The following is a 17,766-nucleotide window of genomic DNA, read 5'->3' as shown; positions in this document are numbered from 1 at the left end:
AAACAAAACAAAAAACCTCGAGCGCCGCCCCACCGAACCAAAAATACAAAAAACCCTGAGCGCCCCCCGCCACCACAAGATTGGCCGCCCCTTCCCAGGTGCCGCCCCAAGCACGTGCTTGGTCGGCCGGTGCCTGGAGCCGGCCCTGTAACCAGCCACTTCACCTTGAATGATCCTAACTACTTACTCTCGGCTAAACAATCTCTTCCACCTTGTATTTAGCTGCGAGGCTCCAGTACCTTTCCCAGACCTGAAGAAGAGCTCTGTACAGCTCCAAATCTCAGCTCTCTCCCCACAGAAGCTGGTCCAGTCAACGATAGGACCGCACCCACCTGGTGTCTCTAATCAAGAGGACAGCTTTGGCTAGCAGCCCATCCCGGTTCAGTGGTGAAGTAAAGGCAACATTTAGATATAAAAATCAATAGAAAAGTGCAGGGGCGGCTCTATGTATTTTGCCACCCCAAGCACAGCAGTCAGGCAGCCGTCGGCGGCACGCCTGCGGGAGATCCGCTGGTAACGCAGATTCGGTGGCATGCCTATGGGAGGTCCCCGGTCCCGCGGATTCGGCAGCATGCCTGCAGGAGGTCCGCTGGTCCCGCGCCTTCGGCGGACCCGCCGCCGAATTGCCGCTGAAACCACGGGACCGGCAGACCTCCCGCAGGCATGCCGCCGAAGGCAGCCTCACTGCTGCCCTCACGGCGACCGGCACGCCGCCCCCCATGGCTTGCCGCCCCAGGCACGCGCTTGGTGCGCTGGTGCCTGGAGCCGCCCCTGGAAAAGTGAAAAGAAGGGAAACTAGACAACAATCATCAGAGGGGTAGCCGTGTTAGTCTGGATCTGTAAAAAGCAACAGAGGGTCCTGTGGCACCTTATAGACTAACAGATGTATTGGGGCATAAGCTTTCGTGGGTGAATGCCCACTTCGTCAGAGGCAAGATGCAATCGACATTAGAAATGCAGAAAAAGACAGGAGCCAACCTCCTGTCCCACCCTGGGGGCAGGACCCCACACGCCCCCACCCCAGGGCCTCCCACCAACCCACCCTGGGCGTAGGCAGGACTCGCCCCCCAATAAAATGGATAAAACAATAAATTACAGCAAATCAAACTAACCATGATTAGAAAACGCCGGGAAATGCGGGGGCTGGATCGGTCCCTGCTGGCCCACGGCTCAGGGACTTTACTGGGGAGGGTAATTAAGCCCTGGGACAACGCTGCGCCGCGGGGCGGGCGGATTCCCCATCCCTAGCCGGGTTTCAGCCCAGCCGGGCTCTGCTCGGGGGTCTCTGGCCAGCCCAGAGCATCCCCAGGGCTCCGCGGGCAAACGCAGCTCGCCTGGACCGGGCATGCGGGGCGTCCCTCCAGCGGCGCGGCTCGGCTCGGCTCTTCCCAGGCTGCCGGCTGCGCCTTCCCCCGGGGCCAGGGGCTGGAGCGGGGAAGGGGGCAGCCCCCTGCGGCCAGCCCGAGGCAGGAGCGGACACGCCGCAGGCTCCAAGCCCCGCTGTGATCGCTGCTGGGCCAGGGGCAGCCCGGGGGGCGCCCGGCCCTGAGCCCCGGCTTACCTGAGCAGGGGCCGCCCCGGCCCGCGGCCTCTTCCTCCCCATGGCGCGGCGCCCTCGGCTCCCGGCCGCGCCCCTGCTGGCGCCCCGGGAGGACGGGAAGCGAGCTCCGGAGCGGGGAGCGATGGGCCGGGAGTCCTGCCACAGGGACGCCTGGCGGCCCCGCTCGGCATAGCCCCGACCTGCCGGGAGCGGCGGCAGCGCAGGGCCCCAGGCAGCTCCGGGTCTCCTCCCCTTCCCAGCGCGTCCTGCGCTGCGCCCCGCTCTGCGCCCCCGGGGCCGCGCCGCCTGCCCCAGCTGGGCTTTGGGGCGTCCTCCAGCTCTGCGCCCCAGCCCCTTTCGCCGCCCTTCCTGGCTGTGCTGGGAGCGGGCCGGGCTGCTGGCTAGTTCAGGGGAAGGGGGGAGGCCTAGCCGTGCCCAGCCTGGCCAGGGGAACCCCTGCAAACGGGGAGCCTGTGGGCACTGGTACCCGGGCTCTGGTTAATGGCATGACAAGCTGTGACACTGTTTCAAGAGGCCCAAGAGTGGGGTCTATGCCACGTGAAAGCGGGAACACAGGACCTGCCTCCTTGGGTCAGACCAGGGATTTAGGACCATCTCTGGGTATGTCTACACTACAGGATTAATCCGAATTTAGATAATTCGAATTTGGGAAACAGGTTGTATAAATTCGATTGTGCGCGGCCACACTAAGCACCTTAATTCGGTTTTAAACCACATTAATTCGGTGGTGTGCGGCCACACTACCCCATTAACTTAAACACAGTAATTCGGTTGTGTGCGTCCACACTAACCCTAATTCGAATTAACAAAATCGATTTAGGCTCTACTCCGTTCGTCGAGGTGGAGTACAGAAATCGATTTAAAGGGCCCTTTAATTCGAATTAACTGGCTCTGTAGTGTGGACGGGTGAAGGGTTAATTCGGATTAAGGCAGCTAAATCCGAATTAAAGTCCTAGTGTAGACCAGGCCTCTGACAGTGGGTAGCTCGGAAGAAGATGCAAGAAACCCCACTGTACATGTGGGATAATCTGCCCCATTAAGAGTTTTATCCTCATCTCCGATAGTTGGAGATTGTTTTAAACCAGTGGCTCTCAGCCTTTCCACATGACTGGACCCCTTTCAGGAGTCGGATTTGTCTTGTGTAGCCCAAGGTTCACCTCGCTTAAAAACGACTTGCTTACAAAATCAGAGATAAAAATGCAAAAGTGTCACAGCGCACTGTTACTGAAACATTGCTGACTCTCTCGTGTTGTCTGCATGAAATTTTAGTTTGTACTGACTTTACTGGTGCTTTTTCTGTAGCCTGTTGTAAAACCAGGCAAATCTCTGGATGAGTAATGTACCCTGGGAAGACCTCTGCGTACCCCTGGTTGAGAACCACTGGTTTAAACCATCAAGGAGTCTGGTGGCACCTTAAAGACTAACAGATTTATTTGGGCATAAGCTTTCGTGGGTAAAAACCTCACTTCTTCGGATGCATAGAGACCATGAAGCACAAGGTTTAGCTCCTTTCCCTTTTTGTTAACATTAACTATCGAAACTCTGCCTATCCTGGTTAGCCATGTAAACATCAAATTCCTCTTTGAATCTTACTGCATTCTTGGATTCCTTGTGGCAGGCAGTTCCACAGTCTAAGTGCATTGTGTGAAAAATATTGCCTGCGATCAGTTCTAAATCTCCTCGCCTCCCTTCCAGTTTCATTGATATAATGTACCGGCCAGGGGCTAGGGCTTTGCAATGGGTATGTGTCTCCTTCCCCTTCTCCCATACAAGCTTCCTTCTCGTGTTTGATCCCAAACACAGGTTTATTTTTAGGCTCTCCTGTGGTGCTCAGCATAGAGGGAGCAGAGCAGTTCACAAGCAGAAGTGATTTTATCCTTATAACAGCCCCCCACGGGGAATGTTGGTGCTCGTGTCTCCATTCAAAAAAGAACTAGATACGTTCAGGAGGATAGGTCCATCAATGGCTTTTAGCCGGGATGGGCAGGATGGTGTCCCTAGCCTCTGTTTGCCAGAAGCTGGGAACGGGCGACAGGGGATGGATCACTTGATGATTCCCTGTTCTGTTCATTCCCTCTGGGGCACAGGCGCCAACTTTCCAAAGTACAAGGGGGTGCTCGATCCCTGGCTCTGCCCCAGGCCCCACCCCCGCCCCATCTCTTCCCCCCCAGATCCGCCCCCTCCCCGAGAGCGCTGCGTTCTCGCACCTCTCCCCTCCCTCCCACCCCCCCACCTCCTGAATGCTGCGAAACAGCTGATTGCGGCGGGCAGGAGGCGCGGAGAGGGAGGGGGAGGCGCTAATCTGCGGGGCTCGCCGACAGGTGGGAGGTGCTGGGGGGGGGATGGGAGGCACTGGGGGGTGGGAGGGAGCTGATAGGGAGGCTGTCGGTGGGTGCTCAGCACCCACCATTTTTTTCCCGTGGGTGCTTCAGCCCCAGAGCACCCATGGAGTTGGCGCCTATGCCTCTGGGGCACCTGGCTCTGGCCACTGTCGGAAGACAGGATACTGGGCTGGATGGACCTTTGATCTGACCCGGTCTGGCTACTCTTATGTGCTTATTATACAAATGGAATTGAAGCCCCAAGAGGTTAAGCAATGCACGCAAGGCCCCAGAGGAAATGTATGTGATAGTCGGTAACTGAAACCAGGTCTCCTGAGTGCTGGCCCTGTGCCCTAATGACAAAACCACCCTTCCTCCCACGTGTCTTTTCATCTTGGGCTTTGTGACGGAGTCACAGGCCCGATGCTTGGGAACTGCTCTGTATGAAGCCAGCCAGGACTCCAGGTAACGTGACTCCCCTCAGGACTGTCCAGGGCAAAAAGCCTCCTTGGCTACGGCCTTCCCAGTCTGACCTCAGAGCATTCAGCCCCTCTGTTCACACTGCACACTTCCCTTGGCGGGTCCACATGGACAGGACCCTGGGGAAGCCAGAGGGCCCTGCACCCCAACTCTGCAGCCAGCCGTGACTCTCAGCCAGCGTGTAACACAGAAGATTTATTAGTCAACAGGAACACCGCGTAGAACAGAGCTTGTTAGCACAGAAATCAGTGAGTTTTAGCAAAGGCCATCTTGGAGAATCCTGGGCCAGACGTCCTGGACACCCCCTCTGAGTCCCAAACAGGAGACTGCCCAGCTTCCAGCGACCCAACCTCCGACATGCCCGTTGCCCCTCCTCTTGGTCTTTGTCTCGCTTCCAGGGCAAAGTGTCACCTGGTCGCATCCCCCTCCTCGCCTATGTGCAGGCAGCTGGAGCTGCCTCACCTGCCCCCAAGGGTCTCAGCAAAAATCACACACCCTTATGTGCAATACACAGGGAAACTGAGGCACACAGTATTCGTGTAAAAGAGTAAGACTCACATAGGCTCGCGTACAACATAATGAGGAAAAATCCACTTTGTCACAGGCTTCATAGTAGGTTTAATGCCCGGTGCCCATCTGTCATTGTTTGGTCTGGCCTGGCAGGGGCAATGTGCACATATGACCCATCTGTGCTTACCTGAATTTTGATTCTTCTTGAACTTCATTGGGGCGGGAACTTTAAAGTGGCACCGTTTTGCTCCTTACTCCCTGTGCACAGGCAGCGTCTGAGCCCCTACGCTGTGGCAACACAAAGGTTTTCCTGGTTTTTACTCCTGTCAGCCTGGCAGTGGCAGGGAGTGGGTGAGTTGAGAGTTCTGGGAGAGTGAGCTGGATTTTAGTCCATCTCAGGCATCAGCAGCAGAACGTTAACCATGTTCTAATTGTGCAGTCTTCATGAGTGGCGGGTGACCCACCAGCTTGCAGAGACTAGCCCCTGGCCGGCCCTGCCCCTCCCACCTCCCTTCCCCCCCCCGAGCCCCGCGCCCCCCCCCCCCCCCCCCCCACAGCCACCACCCCCACCCCCCCCCCCCCGGAGCACCGGGCAGGCAGCATGCGCCCCCCCACCCCGAGCAGGTGGGTGCTCCCCACATGCCAGGCGGGCAGCACGCAGCCCCCCAGGCAGGCAGCACGCAGTCCTCCCTAGCCCCCCCTGAGAGCCGGGCAGCACGCCCCCAGCACCCAGGGACTCCCCAGCACTGGGCAGACCCAGCTACCCCAAGTCCCCTAGCCCTAGCCCCAGCACGCTTCCCTGAAGAGGAGCAGCCAGCCTGCCTGGGCTGGGGGGCCAAAGGGGAAGGGCAAGCACAGGGGCCACGCTGGGCTATTTGGGGTGCCATAGTCTCCCCCAGCCTACAATACGCACCGCCCACGGCAGTCTTTATTGCTGGTGACTTTTACTTTTCCCGGTGGCTGCTCCAACCCCGCTCCATCCCTTCCCCGAGGCCTCGCCTCACTCTGCCTCTTCCTGCTCTCATAAGAACGGCCATACTGGGTCAGACCAAAGGTCCATCAAGCCCAGTATCCTGTCCTCTGACAGTGGTCAATGGCAGGTGCCCCAAAGGGAATGAACAGAACAGGTCATCATAAAGTGATCCATGCCCTGTCACCCAATCCCAGCTTCTGGCAAACAGAGGCTAGGGACACTTTTCCTGCCCATCCTGGCTAATAGCCATTGATGGACCTATCTTCCAGGAATCTATCTAGCTCCCTTTTGAACCCTGTTATAGTCTTGGCTTTCACAACACCCTCTGGCAAGAAGTTCCAGAGGTTGACAGTGCGTTGTGTGAAAAAATACTTTCTTGTGTTTGTTTTAAACTTGCTGCCTATTAATTTCATTTGGTGACCCCTAGTTCTTGTGTTATGAGAAGGAGTAAATAACACTTCCTGATTTACTTTCTCCACACCACTCATGATTTTATAGACCTCTATCATATCCCCCCTTAGTCGCCTCTTTTCCAAGCTGAAAAGTCCCAGTCTTATTAATCTCTCCTCATACAAAAGCCATTCCATACCCCTAATCATTTTTGTTGCCCTTTTCTGAACCTTTTCCGAGTCCAATATATCTTTTTTGAGATGGGGCAACCACATCTGCACGCAGTATTCAAGATGTAGGTGTACCATGGATTTATATAGAGGCAATATGATATTTTCTGTCTTATTATTTATCCCTCTCTTAATGATTCCCAACATTCTGTTCGCCTTTTTGACGGCCGCAGCACATTGAGTGGATGATTTCAGAGAACTATGCACTGACTCCAAGATCTCTTGCTTGGGTGGTAACAGCTAATTTAGACTCCATCCTTGTATATGTATATTGTATGTATAGCTGGGATTATGTTTTCCAATGTGCATTACTTTGCATTTATCAACATGGAATTTCATCTGCCATTTTGTTGCCCAGTCACCCAGTTTTGTGAGGTCCTTTTGTAGCTCTTCGCAGTCTGCCTGGGACTTAACTATCTTGAGTAGTTTTGTACTCCCCTTCTTCCTGCCCCTGCTCAGCCCCTCCCCCAAGGCCTGGCCCTTGCTCCGCCTCTTCCCACTCCTGGTCTGACCCCTCCCCCGAGGCCTCCCACATGCCACTCACTACTCTCCGCCCTCCCCCGAGCACCTCCCGCCAGACGTCAGCCTTGCTGAACAGCTGTGGCTTGTGGGTGCGGAACACCCCCTATATTTTTCCATGGGTGCTTGAGCCCGGAGCACCCACGGAGTCGGCACCGACGCTTCATGGGCCAGCATTGAGGCATCTTGGTATGGGGAAATATAGGCTGTTGTGCCCCTCCAGCTTTGTACCTTTTTGCTCAGGATCCAGAGACGTTGCATCTGGTATAAAGGTGTTTCTGGGGCCTGTTTCTGAAGGTTGGGAGGAAGGCATCTTATATCCACACGGGGAGGATGGGCAAGGTCCTTGGGAGTGTTTACAACTCGGTCTTTTCCATCTCCAACTTGTGTAGCTCAGTGATGAGGAGACCTCCGCTAGGAGTGCGCAGGGAAGTGTTTGAGAAGGAAGTATTTGCTAGCGGAAGACAACGTCTTCCCACCCCTCTGCCCATGATGTGTGTAAACGTGATGAGTTAAAGGAATTATCCTGTAAATTAAGATCATATTACACAAGAGCTTGTCTAAAAAGACCTAGGTTCCTCCTCACCTCTCCCTTGAAGCTGCAAAGGTCAACAGGCTGTTAATGAAAATGACATCATAAAGAAAGGAAATATCCCCATTGGCTAATAAAGGATCTTGCTTCCCATTGGTTCATACCTGACGAATCAAAATGTAAGGTTGCCATCCTTCCTCCCTTCCTTCCCCCCACCACCACAGTGTTGAATCCTCAATCTGAGCCTCTTTCGCTCATCTTGCTGTTTACTGCAGGGAGGGCCACTGAGCGGCAGGAATTTGCAATCATGTCTGGGCCGGGAAAAACCAGGGAGGCCCCTCAGGCAAACTCCAAGTCCCAGTCTTCTCGGGAGAAGTTGCAGTTCCCTGTGGACCATATAGAGAAGATGCTGCGTCAAGGACACTGCATCAAGCGGATCAAAGGTGGAGCACTGGTTTACCTGGCTGCCGTGATTGAGTACCTGACCACTGAGCTCTTGGCACTGGCTGGGAACGCCACCCGGGACGACCCGAGGAGATGTATCACGCCGCGGCATCTGTGGCTTGCCATCCGCCGTAACAAGGACCTCCGCACGCTGCTGCTGGGCGGTGATGCTGTCTTCCAGGGGGGAATCCTACCCAACAGCCAGGCCATGCTGCTGAAGGTCAAGAGCAGCAAATCCTCCAGGAACAAGAGTCTTCACCTGCCGGGGGATAACACCCTCCAGGAGAAATAGGAGTGACTTTGACCCTTCCCTTTCACAGCCACCCACGTGCTCTATTAAAAGATACAAACCCAGCACTGCTTTTCATTGCCAGGGATGGATTCATAAAAGTGTATATGGAGAAGAGAAAGAGGGCACCACGTGGGATGTATCTGAGCCCGGGAGGAGTGATGTCCTGAGTTCCAATCCCAGTTTTGCAGTCGGGCCTTGGGCAAATCCCCTAATCTGTGTCTCTCAGCTTCCCTATCTGTAAAAGGGGGAAATCAATTTTTACCTACCGTGGACTAGTCAATATCTCCACAGTGCTTTGCACATGAAGGGCCAGACCCTGTCTTGTTGAAGCCAATGGGAGTTTTGCCATTGGCTTCAACAGACCAGAATTCGGACCGTAAAGTCCTAGGTGCTGTATGGATAAGTGGCTTAAAGAACCATGGCTGTCGGCAGCGTATTTTGCTCTCTGTCTGTTGTGATAGGCTGGAAGCCCGATCGTTCCTCCCATGAGAGCAGCTGAATTTGCACTAAGGTGCTGGAAGGTAAAAGGCAGGAAAACAAACTTATCCTGGGGCACGAAAGGCCTGGGCGGGGGAGGAGAGATGAAACAATGTTAGATTTGTTGGTTTGAACCTCATCTTAAAATGTCGTATTAATCATGTAGGGCCAGAGCCTCGGCTGCTGTTGATCAGCAGGGCTCCAAGTCTTCAATGGAGGATCTCTGCTGATTGACACCAGCTGAGATTCCGCCCCTTAGTACTTTCCCTGCTGCTCCACCCTCGATCCAATAGGCCTCTGCTGCTTTCAGAACTTCCCTCAGAGCTGCACTTCCTCCACGATGGCTCTGTCCCAAATCCTCCCTGGTGGAGCCAACGGCAGCAGCCCAGGGATGTTCTTTGGACCCCTAACCCTAGTCTTCCTGCAGGGGTGCCATTTTGGGGGGGCTCCTCCCCCCCCAGTTTTGAACCAGAGGTCCGCTCATAGCGCATGCCCCAGCCCCCAGCCCGAGCTTGAGGCCTTGGCTACACTTGCGAGTTACAGCGCTGTAAAGCCGCCCCCAGCGCTGTAACTCACTCCCTGTCCACACTGGCAAGGCATTTGCAGCGCTGTATCTCCGTGGTTGCAGCGCTGCATGTACTCCACGTCCCCAAGAGGAATAGCGAGTATTGCGCTGCCGCTGCAGCGCTGCGGTGCCAGTGTGGCCGCCCAATGCGCTGTGACTAGCCTCCAGAAGTATTCGGCAGTATCCCACAATGCCTGTTCTAGCCACTCTGGTCATCAGTTCAAACTCTACTGCCCTGGCCTCAGGTAACCAGCCATGTGACCCGCCCTTTACATTCCCCGGGAATTTTAAAAATCCCCTTCCTGTTTGCTCAGCCCGGCGTGGCGTGGAGTGCTTTCAGCGAATCTTTCCAGGTGACCATGCCTCCACGCGCCAAGCGAGCCCCAGCATGGAGCAATGGCGAGTTGCTGGACCTCATCAGTGTTTGGGGGGAGGAAGCTGTCCAGTCCCAGCTGTGCTCCAGCCGTAGGAATTACAATACCTTCGGGAAGGTATCAAAGGACATGATGGAAAGGGGCCATGACCGGGACGCCCTGCAGTGCAGGATTAAAGTGAAGGAGCTGCGGAGTGCCTACCGCAAAGCCCGTGACGCAAACGGCCGCTCGGGTGCTCCCCCCGCGACCTGCCGATTCTACAAAGAGCTGGATGCGATACTTGGGGTTAACCCCACCTCCACTCCGAGCACCACCATGGACACTTCAGAGCCGGTGTGGGGGGGGGGGAGGAGGAAGAGGAGGAGGAGGAAAACGGGAATGATGGTGATGGGCCGGATGGAGACACCCCGGAATCCCTGGAGCCATGCAGCCAGGAGCTCTTCTCGAGCCAGGAGGAAGGTAGCCAGTCGCAGCGGCCGGTACTTGGTGGAGGACAAACAGAAGAGCAGGTTTCCGGTAAGCGGTTTTTTTTCGGGAAGGAATTTTTTCGGTGCGGGCTCTTTGGGAGAGGAGGGTTAGGCATGCATGCCTAGATGCGGAATAGTGCATTGATGTGGTTCATCACATTGCGGTAATCGGCCTCGGCAATCTCCTCGAATGTCTCATCCAGAACGTGTGCAATGCGCTTGCGCAGGTTTATCGGGAGAGCCACCGTGGTCCTTGTCCCAGCCAGGCTAACGTGTCCGCGCCACTGTGCCGCGCGGGGCGGGGGGACCATTACTGCACACAGGCAAGCTGCATATGGGCCAGGGCGGAAGCCGCATTGCAGTAGAAGACCCTCCCTTGCTTCCCAGGTCACCCTCAGCAGCGACATATCATCCAGGACGAACTCCTGTGGAAAATGTTGGGACAGTGTTCAGTGTAGGTGCCCCCTGCAGCTGTTGACTCTCCCCAAGGCACAGAAACCCATAGGACAGTACAGCCCTGAAATAATCAGTCCCCCTTACTCACCATTGTGAGGCTCCCGTGGGATATGTGTGCTCTGTTTCGGACGGGAAAATTATGCTATTGTGTAGACCCTGTGTGTTTTCTACTCCTTAAGTGCGGGGGGAATCATTACTCTGTCTGGTATAAACAATGCTGCCTCTGTTAAATGTTGCATTTTGCCTATACAGCTGCATCAACCTTGAGACCTCAGACGTCCCTCTTATTGCCTGCTCAGAGACTGCAAAGACTCAGGAAGAGACCGCGAAAAAGCAAAGAAGACATGCTGCAAGAAGTGATGCGGCAATCTATTAAAGAGAATGAGAAAGCACAGGACTGGAGGGAGAGAGAAAGCAAGATCCGCCAGGAAAACGCAGCGCACCGGCGGCAAAGCACCACGCACCGGCAGCAAAGCACTGATAGGCTCATAAGCATCCTGGAGCGCCAAGCAGATGCTATCCAGGAGCTGGTAGCCATGCAGAAAGAAGAGCAGTACCGCAAACGCCACCCCCCCCCACCGCCCTTGTCCCAAAACTCTTTCCGTTGTGCCCCACTATCACTCCAACCCACTTTCCCCAACTTCCGTGTTCTTCACGCCACCCGCTGCCTCCAACACCAGTATCTTCACCACCCAGCCCTGAAAACCACGACCCTTACCCTCTGCACTCAAACCCCATCACCATGCAGTATAGCTGTCCTGAAGTGCAGCACTCACTGCACAGCACACCAGACAGGACATACACTAATCTGTGATTGTACCGTTCCCCACTCCACCCCCTTGTTTCTTTTCAATAAATAATTTTTTTTTCTTTTCAATAAATGGATTCTTTGGCTTTGAAAACATTCTTTATTATTGCATAAAGTAAAAGACTCCTTAGTCCAGGAACTAAACAGGCGCTGCAAGTCTGCTTGTCTGCTAAGCAGACACTGATTCCTAAAGATTGGAACTACTGCACTTCACTCCCGTGCAGGGCACCAGATATCACTGCTGGTTTTCAGCCTCAAATTACTCCCTCAAGGCATCCCTAATCCTTGCAGCCCCGTGCTGGGCCCCTGTAATAGCCCTGCTCTCTGGCTGTGCAAATTCAGCCTCCAGGTGTTGAACCTCAGAGGTCCATGCCTGAGTGAAGCTTTCACCCTTCCCTTCACAAATATTATGGAGGGCACAGCACGCGGATATAACCGCGGGGATGCTGTGTTCGGCTAAGTCCAGCTTCCCATACAGAGATCGCCAGTGGGCCTTTAAGCGGCCAAAGGCACGCTCCACAGTCATTCGGCACCGGCTCAGCCTGTGGTTGAACCATTCCTTGCTGCTGTCAAGGCTCCCTGTGTAGGGTTTCCTGAGCCACGGCATTAACGGGTAAGCGGGGTCTCCAAGGATCACAATGGGTATTTCAACTTCCCCTACCGTGATCTTCCGCTCTGGGAAAAAAGTCCCGGCCTGCATCTTCCTGAACAGCCAAGTGTTCCGAAAGATGCGTGCGTCATGCACCTTTCCGGGCCAGCCTGTGTTAATGTCAATGAAACACCCACAGTGATCCACAAGCGCCTGGAGAACCATAGAGAAATACCCCTTCCGATTAATGTACTCGAATCCTAGGTGGGGCGGTGCCAGAATAGGAATGTGTGTCCCATCTATCGCTCCTCCACAGTTAGGGAACCCCATTTGTGCAAAGCCATCCACTATGTCCTGCACGTTACCCAGAGTCACGGTTCTTCTGAGTAGGATGCGATTAATGGCCCTGCAAACTTGCATCAACACGATTCCAACAGTCAACTTTCCCACTCCAAACTGGTTTGCGACCGACCGGTAGCTGTCTGGAGTTGCCAGCTTCCAGATTGCAATAGCCACCCGCTTCTCCATTTCCCGCAGACAGATCGCGCTGCACAGAAACCGTTGAAAGATGGCGCCAAAGTGGACGGAAACAAAGGGATTTCTGGGATGGCGAAGCGATGCATCATGAGGCGTTGGGACAGGACCCAGAATCCCCCGCACCCACGCCCCCTTCCCACAACCCACGGCGCCAGAATGGGAAGAGGTGCTCTGTGGGATAGCTGCCCATAATGCACCGCTCCCAATGGCTCTGCAGTTGCCGCAAATGTGGCCACGACAGTGCGCTGGCAGCTATCAGTGTGGACAGACTGCAGCGCTTTCCCTACTCAGCTGTACGAAGACAGGTTTAACTCACAGCGCTGTACAGCTGCAAGTGTAGCCAAGGCTTGAGTGTGGACTGTGATGAGTTCTCTGCTGCTAACAACTTCTGCCCTTGGGGCAGGGAGTTTGTTTATAAACAGAGGTGGGTGATTAAGATAACAAAAGGCTTGTCATTAAATTAAATTAAATTAAGGATCGTTAGATGATCCTGAAAGCATTGCCAGGCACTCCAGTTAAAAGATAGGAAACAAAGGGTAGGAATAAATGGTCAGTATTTCGTAGTGGATTGAGGTAAATAGTGGTGTCCCCCAGGGGTCTGTACTGGGACCAGGGCTGTTCAACATGTTCACAACTGATCTGGAAAAAGGGGATAACAGCGAGGTGGCAAAATTTGCAGATGATACAAAATTATTCAAGATAGTTCAGTCCAAAGCTGACTGAGAAGAGTTACAAGGGACCTCACAAAACTGGGTGACTGGGCAACAAAATGGCAGATGAAATTCCATGTTGATAAGCACAAAGTAATGCACACTGGAAAATATAATCCCAACTATACATAGAAAATGATGGGGTCTAAATTAGCTGTTACCACTCAAGAAAGAGCTCTTGGAGTCACTGGATAGTTCTCTGAGAACATCGGCTGCATGTGCAGCGGCAGTCAAAAAAGCGAATAGAATGTTAGGAATCATTAGGAAAGGGATAATAAGGGATAGATAATAAAACAGAAAATATCATGTTGCCCTATATAAATCCATGGTATGCCCACATCTTGAATACTGTGTGCAGATGTGATCGCCCCATCTCAAAAAAGATACAGACACTCCCCGGGTTACGCAAACCTGACTTACGGAAATCTGGATTTACGGAAAAGTTCCGTAAGCTTTTTTTTTTTGCGTAATTGTCGGAGATACGTTCCCGACTTACACAAAATGCGACTTAGGCAAGGCATTCCGGAACGGAACGCCTTGCGTAAATCGGGGAGCTTATGTATATTGGAATTGGAAAAGGTTCAGAAAAGGGCAACAAAAATGATTAGGGGTATGGAATGGCTTCTGTATGAGGAGCGATTAATAAGACTGGGACTTTTCAGCTTGGAAAAGAGATGATAAGGGGGGATATGACAGAGTCTATAAAATCATGACTGGTGTGGAGAAAGTAAATAAGGAAGTGTTATTTACTCCTTCTCATAACACAAGAACTAGGGACCACCAAATGAAGTTAATAGGCCGCACTGGCCACTGTTGGAAGACAGGACACTGGGCTAGATGGACCACTAGTCTTACCCACTATGGGCATTCTACTGTTCTTATATATAACCCAGATGTAGCTGCCCCTGCTGTAACCCACTAGACCCCACTCCCCTCCGAGAGCTGGGCTAGGGCATGTGCTGTGAGCAAATCCCTGGTTCAAAATTTGATGTGGGGGGGCAGGAGCCCCCCCTGCCTTTCCCTAAATGGTGCCCCTGCACTAGACCCCACTCCCCTCCCAGAGCTGGGCTAGAACCCAGGAGTCCTGGCAGGGTCTCTCTCTCTGCAGAGTTAGTAACAAAGTAAGAATATACATTAAAATTTTAAATCTAATCGGTGTCCCTTCAGTGACTGGCCACAAGATGTCAGAACATGTTATATTAGAGCTGAGTGGGTCTAACAGTTATTTAAATGTTCTTTCTTTTATCTAGGAATTAGATACAGGGCTCCTGTCAGTTAATTGTTAAATTATCTGCCAGAAAACTAGAGTTTTCAGGTGCCTACATACTACATACAAACTAGAGTTTTCAGGTGCCTCCTGCTACATAGCCCCTGCAATCACAGGTAAAGTTGCACCCCCTTCACCAAAATCTGAAATGGTGCCCCTGATTTTCTCCCTCCTCTCCCCTGAATTCACCAGAGGAAGCTTGGATTTCCCAGCTGGGAGCTGGCAAAGCAGCCGGCGTAATGGACACGCCGGGCTGAGCCAGGTCCTTCTCTCTCCTGGCCTGAGGGCCGACGGTGCCAGGATCTCAGGGGTGAGTGGAGAGGAGGAGCAGCGGGGCAGGAGGGAGCTGGGGCTGGATGGTGGCCGGTTGGGCTGGAGGCAGAGATGGGATGTCGGGTTGTCTCTATGGGGGAGCGACGGGCAGAGGAGACCCTGCAGCTCTACCCTCGGTGCACAGAGCCCCGTCACTGCAGGGCCCACCCAGCGCCCCGGGTCGGGCACCTTGGGCAATAACAATAGCAGGATGCCAGCCTCCTTCATCAGCCCCAGCCCCGTTAACTGCCATCTGCTGTACGTGAACCTGCCCGCTTGGTGCTTGCTGGCCAGGCTGCTACTTCTTCCTCTCCTCCATTGGCTTGGGAGCGCTGCTCCTATCGGCACCCGGGCCAGGGCGGGGGTGAAAAGAAGAGGCACAAATAAAAGGCGCCCGCAGCACTTCGGCCTGAGAAGGGCCTTGGCTGCCAGCAGCACCTCCAGCGGGGAGCACGGGGCGAGCTGGCCCTGCTGGGGACAGGCCTCTGAGCGCTCGACTGTGTGCCGTCAAAGGAGACGGAGGGGATGGAATAACCTGCGCCAGGCGCGGGACAGGGGACCAAGGGGCGCTCCGCTCCCCCATCCCTCGGTGCATTGCCAGCGCAGCCAAGCACCGCTGCCGTCCGTGTTCCCCACTCCTCGGCCCGCGGGACCCCACTTTTCTGTATGTGAAGGGAGAGGGCTGGTGCCACAGGCTGGCTGGCCCTTTAGGGAGAGTCTGGTCCAGTCTCACCTGTGACAGATCACCTCCCCCAGCTGATCCCGATTGGCTAGGGAGCAGGCGGCCCTGGTCAGTTACTAAACCCAGCTGGGAAGGGGTCCTGCAATGCCGACAAAGGGCGAGATTGCTCAGTTAGTGCGAGGAGCTGTGGAAGGCTCTGGGGACCGGCCCTGGAAGAGGGGAGGCTCCCAGAGGAAGCCCTGAGAGAGGAGCAGGAAGAATTGGGTGCTGAGCCCACAAGAGGCCAAGGCCCGTCCGTTGATGCTGCCCCTGGGACTGTTGTCTAAGTGTGTGTCCGGCACAGAGAGAGACCAGTGTCTGGGAGAGTCTCCCCAGAGGAAAGGCAGGCTTGAGGCAGGGAGCGCTGGTGAGGGGTAACTAGCTAAACCCGAGTAGAAGGATGGGGCCCAGCCCAAGACTGGGATGGAGGCTCTTCTGTTGAGTTTGTTATATTTGTTTGGGAATGTTGGTTTCCTGGGAGGGGTGGAACTTCGGGTGAGGGGTGAGTCGTCACAGCATCAGACCACGTGGGAGGCAGCGGCCAACCATGGACTGAGGGAAACCGAGGCAGGGTGAGTAATGTCCCAGTGGGCAACCAGGGGGCAATGCAGAGGCTGACTCTGCCGCAGCTGGCCCGTGCATGTGTCTGGTTCCCAGGATTTTTGCAGGGTGTTTTAAGGAGACACAAACTCCTTACCACACCTGGGGGGAGGGATAGCTCAGTGGTTTGAGCATTGGCCTGCTAAACCCAGGATTGTGAGTTCAATCCTTCAGGGGGCCACTTAGGGAACTGGGGCAAAATCACTACTTGGTCCAGGTCCTGCTAGTGAAGGCAGGGGGCTGGATTCGATGACCTTTCAAGGTCTGTTCTAGGTGATGGGATATCTCCATTAACTAAACTCTCATTCATGCAGTGTGGGAACATGTGGTTTAATAGCCCCAGCTGATGTGACCATTCAGACCCCACGATTCATCACAGGGGGGTTGTTACTATGTGGAGATCATCCACCCACCACTGAAATGGAGCCCCTAGCAAGGCAGTGCAGCGGTTTAGGACAGGAAGTGAAGGAGAACAGCAGCTTCAGTTGGAACAAGGAGGGAGGTGCAGAGGGTAATTAAGCTGGAATTTGGCAAGGACACTGTGGTTAACGATCTGACTCTCATAAATAGTGTCATCCAGAGGAGGGGGGTAGATTCACACATGCTGGCTCAGAGTGGGGTAAATCCCACCCTGGAGACAGCACACCACACTGAAGGGAGGATGGGCAGTGTCACAGCTGCCTAGGGTGACCAGACAGGAAGTGTGAAAAAGCGGGATGGGGTGGGGGGTAATAGGAGCCTATATAAGAAAAAGACCCAAAAATCAGGACTGTCCCTATAAAATGGGGACATCTGGTCACCCTACAGCTGCCATCATCTTTGAGTTCTGTTCAGGGCTTCCAAGGCTGGATTCTGACTTGGGTTTGAGCCCAAGCCCCCCTTCTGTCCACACAGAAATCAGCAAGTACTCAGGTCCTAGGACCCGGCTAGGAGGGTGGGTCAGAGCCCGAGTCCAAACCCTGTCACTTTGCAGTGTGGACACACAGCTCAAGCCACAGACTTGAGTCAGAAGGTCTGTGCAGTCTGGATGCATTAGCATGGCTTTGAGACCTGTGTCCAGCAATTGTAAATCCAGGTCTACAGTGCAGTGTAGATGCTCAAGTGCGGGCTTGGAGCCAGCAAATCCACAAGAGAAGACCTGTCCAGTAGCACACCATGGATGGCACAGACAGTTGTCCCATGGCAGGGGGGGCATGAGACATCTGGGTCATTGGTTCATAGAATCAGACGTAACCAGCCCCACTCCTTGCAGTGGAGACTGCAGCTTAGGGCTGTCTTGTGGACACTGCCTGTATCTAACAGGAGGTGCGGAGGTGAGAAGACACAGGCTAGGGCGACACAAGGAGATGCCAGACTTTGGAGACTCTGAGTGAGCTATTACATCTACTATGTTCTTGGTGTAATAACTGAATAAAGGCAACAGAGGGTCCTGTGGCACCTTTAAGACTAACAAACAGAAGTATTGGGAGCATAAGATTTGGGAGCATAAGCTTTCGTGGGTAAGAACCTCACTTCTTCAGATGCAAGAAGTGAGGTTCTTACCCACGAAAGCTTATGCTCCCAATACTTCTGTTTGTTAGTCTTAAAGGTGCCACAGGACCCTCTGTTGCTTTTTACAGATTCAGACTAAC

At 54.1% G+C, this 17,766-nt stretch overlaps 2 protein-coding genes across 2 annotated transcripts in view; one reads left to right on the top strand and one right to left on the bottom strand.

The window, feature by feature from the left end:
* Positions 1-17,766, bottom strand: part of LOC113407850 (zinc finger protein 436-like) — a 44,425-nt gene that overhangs the window by 12,169 nt on the left and 14,490 nt on the right. The gene's annotated exons all lie outside the window — the stretch shown is intronic.
* On the top strand, positions 7,824-8,252 carry LOC112125230 (histone H2A-like). The gene has a single exon (XM_024221457.2). The coding sequence runs from the start codon at positions 7,824-7,826 to the stop codon at positions 8,250-8,252; it is 429 nt and encodes a 142-aa protein (XP_024077225.2).

Source organism: Terrapene carolina, unplaced genomic scaffold, assembly GCF_002925995.2.
Source record: "Terrapene carolina triunguis isolate 2854851 unplaced genomic scaffold, T_m_triunguis-2.0 Scaffold443, whole genome shotgun sequence".
Taxonomy (NCBI): Eukaryota; Metazoa; Chordata; order Testudines; family Emydidae; genus Terrapene; species Terrapene triunguis.
This window is presented reverse-complemented; position numbering and strand designations above follow the sequence as displayed.